The 12,578-nt window shown below is 41.0% G+C and overlaps 1 protein-coding gene across 2 annotated transcripts in view; it reads right to left on the bottom strand.

Moving 5' to 3' along the window:
- LOC128643898 (dynamin-2) overlaps positions 1-12,578 on the bottom strand; it is a gene marked incomplete at its 5' end in the record, with an annotated part of 254,650 nt that overhangs the window by 109,148 nt on the left and 132,924 nt on the right. Inside the window, 2 exon segments of one of the 2 annotated variants that reach the window (XM_053696670.1) lie at positions 8,458-8,487; positions 12,256-12,326. In XM_053696670.1, the coding sequence (XP_053552645.1) occupies positions 8,458-8,487; positions 12,256-12,326 (101 nt within the window). 2 annotated transcript variants of the gene reach the window in all.

The raw sequence follows: 12,578 nt of genomic DNA, 5'->3' as shown, positions 1-12,578 counted from the left end.
CCCCAGGCCGACCCTTTAAGAGTCTAGATCTACATCAGATTTGGCCAATTCAAGGCTTACGGGATCTCCAAGATTTGTGATATCTGCTGTTTTTACTATGTGAACTTTGTCAGAGAAGTGTTGATCTCTGACCGGGAAAATCCTTCTAGGCTGGCCGGGCTCCTGGAACTGCCGGCTGCTCTGCAACGGATACCGGCCTAACCCTTCTCAGGCTGGCCGGGCTCCTGGAACGCCCGGTCAGCTGCATCACGCCAGACACCCGCTCACTTTACCTCTGGTGGTTCCAGCGGCCCTTTGCCCCAGAGCTCCGCTCTTTTGGTAGCCCCTAGGGAGGACAAGAGTTGGGGGAATTGCCGGAGGGGAGTTCCTTTGGGATCCCTAGTAACGAATCATGCCGCTTTTTGACTCCCCCGGGATTACCCCAAAACCACCACCCCTGGGTCCTGGGTCTCTGTGGAACTGTAGTTGCTATGGCAGGCGCCAGCCTGTCTGGAGGGGGGGGAATGGCGGGAAATTTGGGAGTAAGATAAGACACTTTGTTTGTGTATAAAAGGAGTGTGTGTTTCCTAATAAAATCAGTTCTTGTTTCACCTGAATGCTAGCTTGTCTAGTTATTTGGGTGGGGATTGCTATAATCACTTTCTACATAGCAGTCTGTTGTCAGGGATAGGAAGGACCCTCTAGCAGGAGCCTGTCACAGGGTATGATCCTGAATACTGGTACTGTCTGGTATCAGGGGTGGGCTACTGGCTGTAATCACTTGGCGGCTACACAGCTGCAGTCGGCAGGGAGGAAGCAGGACCCTTTTGGCGGAGCTACCCAGTCAGAGTAGCCAGGGTATCCGTCGCATATACAATGCCGTAAGGATGTCATGTTAACTTGACATTCACTTTAACTAAACTTTGCTCTGGAAGACCACTTTAAAAGTATTTTTTTGTGAGTGGTTTGAACTGTTCTCTAATCTGCACTCTAGCTATAATAATAAATTGTGTGAGTGCCATATGGCTAGAGCGCTGATTTTAGAACGATTGGCTCACAAAAAAATACTTTTGAAGTGGACGGCCGATTGGCTCACAAAAAAATACTTTTGAAGTGGACGGCCGGGGGTATTTCAATTTCAGCACTATATTAAAAAGTGAGATAAAGCGCATCATCATTACAACCGATCAATTAAACCCCATCTAAAATATTGCTAACATTCCAGTCCTGTTTATACAAAGGGAAGAGTTTACCATAACTTTTTTGGTAAAGAAATTAACCATAAAGAGATTGGCAACAAGAAGAATTAATCAATGCGTCTCACATTTTCAAAAGCATGGACCAAGAGAAATTTTTTTTTGTCTTGTTTAAACTTTTGAATAAATACTAGTAAGCAAAGCAACTAGAAGAAAAGCAAAAGCACTGAATCTACAAAATATAGTTTTTTTCTCTGCACCATAAAGTGTTTATTTCCCCTCTTGAATGGGTACTGCTGTGCACAAATTTGCATGTTAAAATTTTTATTTTTTTTTTAAATTGGGGATTAATCATAAATTGGTTTGTTTAACAAAGGTTGATGCAGAGGCGATACCTTTAATAACTAACTAAAAAGTAAAAATCTGCATGCTCTTAACAACTCACTGCCATAAATGAGAAAACAGCTGCAAGTTACACGCTTAATTAATAAATCTGTTCAAGTGTGCTGTGCAAAAATGCTAAACTCATTCATTAGAAGTACTGTTCTTTGAATTAGTTAAGACACATAACCCTAGCCAACTTTCTAAACTCAAATTGAGTACAAATAAATAAAAACAAATTATGCTTACCTGATAATTTCATTTCCATCGTGGGGTGGAGAGACGACGGCTTCATTCATTACTTGTGGGAATTAAGAACCTGGCCACCAGGAGGAGACACCCCAGCCAAAGGTTTAAATATCCCCCCCCCCATTCCCCTCATCATTCTGCCGAGGGAACAAGGAACAGTAGGAGAAATATCAGGGTAAAATTGTGACAAAAGAACAAAACTAAATTTAGGTCCGCCTACCGGAGAAACGGCGGTGGTCGTGGACTCTCCTCCCCACGATGGAAATTAAATTATCAGGTAAGCATAATTTATATTTTTCATCTAAAGGGGAGGAGAGTCCACAACTTCATTCATTACATGTGGGAAACAAATACCCAAGCACTAGAGGACACTGAATGAACAAACGGGAGGGTAAAAGGGAGGCGGACCCTATCCTGAGGGCACCACAGTCTGCAAAACCCTCTCTCTAAAAAACTGCTTCTAACGAAGCAAAAACGTAAAATTTGTAAAACTTTGTAAAAGTATGTAAGGAGGACCATGTAGCCGCCTTACAAATCTGCTACATAGAGGCTTCATTCTTGAAGACCCAAGAAGAAGCCACAGCTCTAGTTGAATGAACCCTGATCCATTGAGGAGGCTTATGTTCCGCAATCTCGTAAGCCAAGCGAATCATGCTCCTCAACCAAAAGGACAAAGAAGTGGAAGAGGCTCTCTGCCCCTTGCGTTTCTCTGAATACACTACAAAAAGTGAGGTCGACTGTCTGAAATCCTTCGTAGCCTGAAGATAAAACTTCAAGGCTTGAACCACATCCAAATTATGAAGTAACCTCTCTTTAGGGGAAGGAGGATTAGCACACAAAGAAGGAACAACTATTTCCTGATTGATGATACGGTTAGACACAACCTTGGGAAAAAATCCCAAACCAGTGCGTAGAACAGCCGCATCAGCTTGAAAAAACAGATAAGGAGGCTCACATTGCAAGGCCGCCAACTCAGATACTCTGCGTGCCGAAGCAATGGCCAACAGGAAGAGAACCTTCCAAGAATGTCAATAGAGTGCATAGGTTCAAACGGAACCCTCTGCAACACCTTAAGAACCAAGTTCAAGCTCCAGGGTGGATAGAATGACTAAAGACAGGCCTGATTCTGGACAGAGCCTGAACAAAAGACTGAATATCAGGAAGCTACGCGAGCCTCTTGTGCAACAAAACAGATAACGCCGAAATCTGTCCCTTTAAGGAACTGGTGGCAAGTCCCTTCTCCAACCCATCTTGGAGAAAGGATAGAATCCTGGATACCTTCACCTTGTGCCAAGGATAACCATGTTTCTCACACCAGGACAAGTCCTCCACACCTTATGATAGATGCGACGAGTGACCGGCTTCCTGGCCTGAACTTGAGTATCAATCAGTCTCTCAGAGAATCCTCTCTTGGCTAAGACTAAGCATTCAATAACCACGCAGTCAGCTTCAGAGAATCTAGATTTTGATGTTGGAAAGGACCCTGAACCAGCAGATCCCTGTGATAGTGCAACCTCCATGGTGAAGAAGATGACATACCCACCAGATCCGCAAACCACGTCTTCTGCGGCCACGCCAGAGCAATCAGAATAGCCAAAGTTTGCTCCTGCTTGATGCGGGCCACTACACGAGGGAGAAGTGGCAACGGTGGAAAAATGTAAACTAGGTGGAACCCCAAGGCACCGCTAAGGCATCGACCAGCTCCGCCTGGGGATCCTTTGATCGCGTAGCTTACAATTGAGTCTGGACGCCATGACATCTATCTCCGGCGTCCCCCATCTGTGACAGATCTCCGCAAACACCTCGGGTGGAGTGACCATTCTCCCGAATGAAAGGATTGACTGCTGAGAAAATCCGCTTCCCAGTTGTCCACACTCAGAATGTGGATTGCTGATAGCGAGCAGTTGTGGAACTCTGCCCATACCAATATCCGAGATACCTCCGCCATTGCTAGAGAGGTTCTTGTCCCCCCTGATGGTTGATGTAGGCCACCGAGGAAATGCTGTCTGTCTGGAATCTGATGAAGCTGAACGACCCCAGGAGAGGCCAAGCTTTCAGAGCATGGATGGCTCGAAGTTCCAGAATATTGATCGGGAGGAGAGACTCCTCTCGAGTCCACCTTCCATGTGCCATCATGGCACCCCAAAAAGCTCCCCATCCTGCCAGACTCGTGTCTGTGGTCACAATCGCCCATTACGGTCTCAGGAAGGATGTCCCTTGGGACAGTTGATCCGGACGGATACACCAAGAGAGGGATTCCCTCGTCCGATCGTCCAGAGAAATCTGTTGGGATAGATCTGAGTTATCGCCACTGCCTCAACATACACAGCTGAAGAGCTCTGAGGTGGAAGCTGGTGAATGGAATAATATCGATGATGGATACCATGAGCCCAATCACCTACATACACTGAGCCACAGAGGGTCTGGAGGAGGCCTGAAAGGCGAGACACGTGGACGCAATTTTCCTGCGTCGCTGATCTGTGAGAAATATCTTCATGGATAGAGACTATTATCGTGCCCAGGAATTCTACCCTGTTGCTGGGAACCAGGGAACTCTTTCCTGAGTTTATCTTCCACCCATGAGACTGGAGAAGAGACCTCGAGTGTTCCTCTGCGAGAATGAACGACGGCATCTGGACTAGGATGCCATCCAGATAGGGCGCCACAGCAATGCCTCTGGATCTGGCTACTGCAAGTAGTGCTCCTAGAACCTTTGTGAAGACTCTCGGGGCTGTCGCCAGACCGAAGGGAAGGGCCACAAACTGGAAGTCTTGGTCCATAAATGCAAATCTCAGGAACCTGAAGTCATCCCTGTGGTTTAAAACATGAAGGTAGGCATCCTTCAAGTCTATTGGTGTCATGAACTGTCCCTCTTGAACTAGGAGCAGAATAGATCTGATAGTTTCCATTTTGAATGATGGAACTGCCAGACACTTGTTAGGTCCATAATCGGGCAGAACGTGCCCTCCTTCTTTGGGACCACAAAAAGGTTTGAATAGTACCCTAGACCTCTCTCTGCTTGAGGTACTGGTACAATTACTCAGAGGGAAGAGAGATCCCTCACACATTCTAGAAAGGCGTCTCTCTTCTCTGGTCTTTAAGACAGGTTTGACAGGAGGAATCTGCCCCTGGATGGATGAGATCTGAAACCTATCCTGTAACCCTGGGCAATGACCTCCAAAACCCAAGAGTCCTGAACATCCTGCAACCAGGCTTCTATGAAGAGATATAATCTGCCCCCTAGTCGGTCCGTTGACCAGTCAGGGGCCGCCCCTTCAAGCCAATTTTGTCTCGACGGGCTTCTTGTACTGCTTGGACTTATTCCAAGACTGAGCTGGCTTCCAAGCTCCCTGGCGATGGGTCTTGTCCGAACGAAAGGGACGAAAAGTAGTTCCCTTAGATCTAACCTTCTTATCCTGTGGCAGGAAGGCTCCCTGCCTCCCGTGACCTTGGATATGATCGAGTCCAGTCCTGGACCAAATAGGATCTTTCCCTGAAAGGGAAGGGATAGAAGCCTAGATTTAGAGGTCATGTCCGCAGACCATGACTTCAGCCACAGAGCCCTACGGGCTAGGATGGAAAAACCTGATATTTTTGCATTCAGGCGAAAAATCTGCATATTGGCATCACAAATGAAAAAATTAGCTACCCTCAAGCCCTTAATTCTATCCTGTATCCCGTCAAGGGGAATCTCCCTCTCAACCATCTCTGACAGGAATTCATACCAATATGTCGCAGCTCCGGCTACCGTCGCCGCTGGCTGAAAAACAAACCCTGTGTGCTGAAACATCTTTCTCAACATGTTTTCTAACTTTTTATTCATGGGCTCTTTAAACAATGAACTATCCTTGAGAATCGTCGTAAACTTTGCGAGCGTGGAGATAGCACCTTAGGGACAGTCCCCCATAGCTCGAGCTGAGAGTCTGGAATGGGGGAACAGTTTCTTAAAGGACGGGGAAAAAGATGAACCCAACTTCTCCCATTTATTCTTATTAATTTTAGCCATCTCAACAGGAACCAGGAAGGTCTGAGGAACCACCCTGTCCTCATATACTTTATCAAGTTTAGGAATCAAAGGTTCTTCCAGTAATTTCGGTCCTGGAACCTCCAATGTAGCAAGCACTTGCTTCAGTAGAAAGCGTAAATTTTCCATCCTTAACCTAAAGTCTGGTTCCTCCGCAGCCGGAGGTTTAGATGACACGGACTCCGACCCAGAAGGAACGTCCTCCGAAGAGTCAGTTGTCCTAGTCAGCGGATAATCTTTCCGAGATATCCATTGGAGTAGATGACCCCTGGGCCGAGCCGCAAGGTTTTACCCTACGCTTGCGGTTAGCAGAACGTGGTAAGGCACTAATCACTGCAGATACCACCGTTTGCAGCTAATCCGCAAGATCTGACGGCCAGCGGCCCCCTCACTCAGGAGGATTAGGCGTGCACTGGGGAGCTGCATGTGTAATCGGAGATGAATATAGGGAACGCACCTCACGGGACGAAGAACCCTCAGAGGTGGACGGCTCAGTACTACTAAACATCTTATTCTTTCTAGATGTAGTAATCTTATCAAGGCATGTGGAACAGAGTTGAGCAGGCGGATCTACCAGAACCTCCTCACAATAAACAAAGGTATTAGACTTAAAAGAGTTGTCCCTGTTAAAAAGGGAGTACCCTCCAACGCGTCAGAGTCCTCCATAGCTTACGCCTTTATTACGGACTAAATATACTATATAAATGGCACCTTTATACCTCCAATGGCCGGTGAACTCACCACCTCAGACCCGGACCACAGAAATAAACGCTTTGTCTCCTGCAACTGCTGGACAAGAAGAGGAAGTTGAATAGCCCCCCCCCCCCCGGTCACATGGAGTGCCACGCAGGACTGCCCCTGCACTAGGGAGAAAAAACATGCCAAATCGGCCGCGTAATAAACTCCCAAAAATGACACCTGTAGTCCACCATTGCCAGAGCCTCATCTCACACATATCGCAGCAATGACATAACATTATGTACAAACCCCTTTCCAGGGATATTAACCCTTGATTCTATAAAGATAAAAGATGTCACACTGCGACCCTGTCTTCTTGCGTTATTATGTATATAAAAATGAAACGATCTTACCAGAATCTATGCTGTGGAACAGGAACACGGCCTATCAAGTGTAGGAAGCAGGCAGCGAAACTCGTCAACACTGATTGCTTATGGAGCTGTTAATGAGAGTCAGGATGGTTTCGCAGAAAGACTCTGCCTGCACCTCCAGACTATAACTTTCACCCATGCTCTCACTGAGAGGCTGACAGGACTACTTAAAACTTCAGTCCCATTCTGAAGAGTACTACCCTCCATAAGAGACTACTCTGAATCTTCTGACACTTCTCTGCCAACCTCCTGTGACGAAAGGCAAAGAATGACTGGGGGATGAGGGTAGGGGGGAGGTATTTAAGCCTTTGGCTGGGGTGTCTTTGCCTCCTCCTGGTGGCCAGGTTCTTAATTCCCACAAGTAATGAAAGAAGCCGTGGACTCTCCTCCCCTTTAGATGGAAATAGCCCTTTCACAGATGACCAAAATAAACTTGGCTTGAGCCCCTACTAGACTGACATCGAACCCCTCAGCTTTGTCTTAAAACCTGTTCCTCAATAATTTGTCGCACATTATTATGATGCATTATTACATTATTGGAACTTGAAATGTGACAAAAAACATTGTTTGATGGAGCGTTAAAAAACAAACATATACACTATATATATATATATATATATATATATATACACATATATACACATACATACACACACATAATAAATATTATATATATATATATATATATATATATATATATATATATATATATATATATATATATATATATATATATATATATATATATATATATATATATATATAAAATCTCTGTGTGTGTCTGCACTCACAATGCAATAGGGACGTCAACCAGGGTGCTGAGTCGATGATACAGTCAGTTACAAAAGAGGACTGCACTCGCTGGGTTTAGTTTCAAAAGAAATAATAAAAATTTATTAAAGTGATTTTATTATTTCTTTTGAAACTAAACCCAGCGAGTGCAGTCCTCTTTTGTAACTGACTATATACTGTATATATATTTGTATGGTCCTGCTGTCCAGCTTTGTTTGATGCTTACACCATTATATCTCTCTCTCTATATATATATATATATATATATATATAGACAGTTTGGGATATGGGGATAAGCACTCACTGGACTCTGGACAGCATAGTCAACAAAAATTCTTTATTTTGTGCTGTAACGTTTCGGGACTAAACACTGTCCCTTCCTCATTTAGCAGTTTCCTTTTTTGCATCTACTCCTATTATTTGATCTGTGTATATTTTGATTTGCTTTGTTGTAACAGTTGTAATTTTACAGAACAAATGTTAAAATATTAGTTTATTAATTTTCAGCTATTTGGTATTTTTATGATGGCTGACATCTGCGTATTTTACCATGCATTTGATTCAAATATACAGTGGTATTGGAATACTAGTGTTTTTCTTCTGTTTTACTAGAAGAATTCAGTATACAGGAAGTTAACTATGGACTACATATTTGTGTCTAGAAGCAAATCTACTACTTTCTCAAACATTGGACTTACTGCAACTTGTACATTTATACAATACCCACCCTGGAATCGTCTGCTCTGTATAGTAACAGCTGGGAGGTGATAGAAGGGAGAGCGAGTGGTGATCATGAGAACGAAGAGAGAAAGTGCACGTCAGAAGTAACAGCAAAAATAAAAAACAGGAGAAAGATTACCAACAGAAGAATGAGAAACAGAGAAAGGGAGCAGGAAAAAGTGAATATTGAAGAAGATAGAACAAACAAAAAATGTCCATGCTGTTCTGTAAACCAAAATCTACGTGCAACAAATACACTACTAAATGGGAAACAAGCCATGCAGTTTAGTGAGAGCAGCGTTACAACAGGTAGACTAGAACATGCCTGAAACTGTGCACAATGTTATTAGGGCACTGCTATATTCCACCATAAGAACATTTACAGTTCTACTATTTGAAAACAATAGATTAATACTTAGCACTACATTTCTTCTCACTTCTAGTAGAACAACATTTTGTCCTGTTGGGTATATAGCCCATGACCTATGGAGCAGGTAGAAAATGCTTCCACAAAAAGGCTGTAAGGGCTCAACATCCATGCACCTACATCCCTGATTAAGTTTTATGATTCACAGCCAAAAGGTGACAATTGCAGAAGTGGTAGAACCTGAAAACAACTAAAAGTATGAAGAAACAGACTGAGTACAGAAACCAACCCTGAAGGTAAGGACGAGCAATGTTTGGTCCTTTAAAGGGACAGTGAAGTCAAAAACAAATAATGGGCTATTTAAATAAACGTTTAAATGTAGATAGAGTTAGTAATTTACATGCCTTAGTTATTTTGCTGGTAAAAATTAGAAAAACCTTGCAGTATTTTCCCTGCTTGCATACATACATAATACAAACTATTGGCCTCCTAAAATAGCCGCACAGTTTCTTCAGCTCTGTGTGCTCTGAAAATTTAAATTTGCTCTCATCTACAAACTTTATCAAAATTAGTCTTACAAAAGGCTTATGATACTTTTGCACCAACCTTTATATTTGAATATATTGAGGTTTATTTAGAAGTACAACATCAAGTGAATAAAGCATATATTTAAAACTTTGCCAGTCACCAGCCTCTAAGAACATTGGCTAACTCTGTTCTATACCTTTCTGGATACAACACATGTGAGAGGATGAAATAAGAACATTTGTCTTATAAATTAAAATTATGGCTACTTTTGAAAATTGTTGTGAGTTTGCAGGAGGTGGGCACAACCAGAAGCTATTTTCCCCCAGCTACAATATTGGTGCTGTAAGACAGCATGTCTAAGACCTAAAACTGACACTGTACTTAGGAAATAAGTTAAAAAGAGTTCATTATATTCAAAGGTGCTGAAGACAGACCCCAAATGGGCTGTCTCCCCACCCACGTCTAGGAGATTGATTTTTGCTGCTGTCTCTTGTTTACAGTACTTTTTTTTTTATAACCAATAGTGCAGTACTGAGATTTTAAGTATAGAAGGTTTCAACAAGTAAAACAATTATTCCAAATGACATAATAAAGGTAAAGGAAAGATTTGTAAACAATTTTATACACTCCAGCTGGTAAAATGAATCATTCTGAACACATCATTACAGGGGAGAACATTTTACAGCAAACTGTCCCTTTAAGTCCTCTAGGAAAGACTTCTAAGGAACACTGTACCCAAGATTTTTCTTTTGCAATTCAGAAAGAACATGCAATTTTAAGCAACTTTCTAATTTACTGCTATTATCAATTTTTCTTTGTTCTCTTGCTATCTTTATTTGAAAAAGAAGGCATCTAAGCTTGTTTTGGGTTCAGTACTCTGGACAGCACTTTTTTTATTGGTGAATTAATTTATCCACCAATCAGCAAGGACAACTCAGGTTGTTCACCAAAAATGGGCCGGAATCTAAACTTACATTTTTGCATTTCAAATAAAGATACCAAGAGAATGAAAAAAATTTGATAAAAGGAGTAAATTAGAAAGTTGCTTCAAATGTCATGCTCAATCTGAATTACGAAAGTAAAAATTTGAGTACAGTGTCCCTTTAAGCCTATCCCTACAGGCCAAGGATGATATATTTAATAAATAACCATCCTTGTTTGGAAGCAGGGTAAATCCACATTTTCTAGCATTATAAAGTAAGCATTTTAAAATGTGTTTATTTTTTAGCTTTAAAAAACATTTTGTGCTTGTACTAAATTTTGTGGAGACCTTGTTAAAATTCACCATAAAGTCATGTGATTTATCTGTATAAACAAAGCACTACAGAATTTTGCGGTGCTATACAAATAAATGATAAGACACATACCATGCAATATGCGTTTCCCGTTTCCCTATTTAAATAGAGTTGAACTGTAAACTTATTTAATTCTGCCTTGGAAATTAAGTGCGTTTAATACTTATCGTACAGGTAGAAAAAATATTGCCTTCGTGAATTTGCTAAACATCTGCAGTACTGACTAGTAATGAAAACTTAAAGTGATTCTACTCAAAACAATTCTGTCTGTATGAAAGAGCAACATCTAAACATGCTGAATTTATTTTTATATGAAAATTTGTTTAGTAAAAGAAGTTTACATTTAAATTGAAACATACAAAGCTATAATCAGTTATGTCTTCCTAATAATGCTCATTAATGTTAATTCTCATTGGGTTGTAGGTACTTCCTGCTAAAGCCAATAGGACATTCGTACAAGGTATCTGTAAATCAACAAACATTAGTATGACGTGCAAAACAGTGCAATATTAGTATAAATTTAAACAGCATAAACAAATTTAAACCGCGTGCAATTTGAACAACTTTAAAATATTTCTATTACCAAATTGGCTTGGTTCCTTGGTAACCTTTATTGAAGAGCTAGCTTACTTATGCAGACTCGGGGACGTGAATGTATATTCATCATTATAGTATTGCAATAATACTTGTAATAATATTATACACTGTTGCAAACACTGCTGCTCTACAATGTAATATAATAAATATAGCAAATTGCACGTTCAATTTTGACTTTCATCTCCCTTTAGTATAGAGTGATTGCAAATGCAAAGTTTGTTAACTTAATGCAGAGTATACACAGTTAGTTTGCAAAACAGGGGGACTTTCATTGATCAAATTTTTCTAACACACTTTATCTGAAAAATATTTTCAATTTTGTGAAGGTAAACATACCGCCGTTCCTCCGCCCGCATCTCACTCTCTATAGCTGAGTGATGACGATTCTGGCTGGACACCACGTGGGGCACACAACGATTGGATGAAGCCAGATTAGTCATTGCCTAGCTAGATGGAGGATGAGATACGGGCGGAGGAACGGCGGTATGTTTACCTTCACAAAATGGAAAATGTTTTTCAGATAAAGTGTGTTAGAAAAATGTGATCAATGAAAGTCCCCCTGTTTTGCAAACTAACTGTGTATGCTCTGCGTTAAGTTAACAAATTTAAGAATCACTTTAAACAGATTTCCTTTTTTCCCCTCTCCATACCAGAGGTGAAAATGTGTATGTACTGTATATATAGATTTATATGTATGCAGATAGGTTTTTATTACAATATTTGTTTGAAGGCATTTCATGCATTTATGATAAAATATCACTTTATTAGTAGTAAAAAAAAATGTCTTTAGAGCTATTGTTTTAGATGGTTTATCCCATTTAATAACTCACAATGTTCAGCACTCACAGATTTATTTTTTGTGATTGTTGCTTTTCAAAATGTTTTGGTTTATCAGTTACTACTAAAGAAAAATGCATATTTATTTAAATATGTTATTCAACACTTTGGTGATAAATTATGAATATTAAAAGGCATTCAGGTTACAAAACTACATGCAATATAAAGGCAATCAACTTACTTGGCAAATCCAATAAAATCTTCATGATTTGTGTTGATGTAAGACAGCTCAATGTCTATTAACAGTAATATCTGGAAAAAAAAGGGGGCAAGCTCACTTTTTGATTAAAGCAAATACAAAAACAAAACTAATGTCTAACAGGAGGAACATACTGGGACCTGCAACAGGATTCTTTCAAACCTTCACCTCTCATTAAAGAGAGATGTCTCACTTTTTGCTTTTGTGTAAAAAAAGGTTTTAGAAATGCTGTAAATTGCCTAAACCTGCTACTTGATTTAAAGGCTACAGACTTTGCTTTTCGGCTTCATAGGGAGCGAGAAACG

The sequence above is a fragment of the Bombina bombina genome, unplaced genomic scaffold (assembly GCF_027579735.1).
Source record: "Bombina bombina isolate aBomBom1 unplaced genomic scaffold, aBomBom1.pri scaffold_487, whole genome shotgun sequence".
Taxonomy (NCBI): Eukaryota; Metazoa; Chordata; class Amphibia; order Anura; family Bombinatoridae; genus Bombina; species Bombina bombina.
The sequence above is the reverse complement of the archived record's forward strand: the minus strand, read 5'-3'. Positions and strand labels throughout refer to the sequence as shown.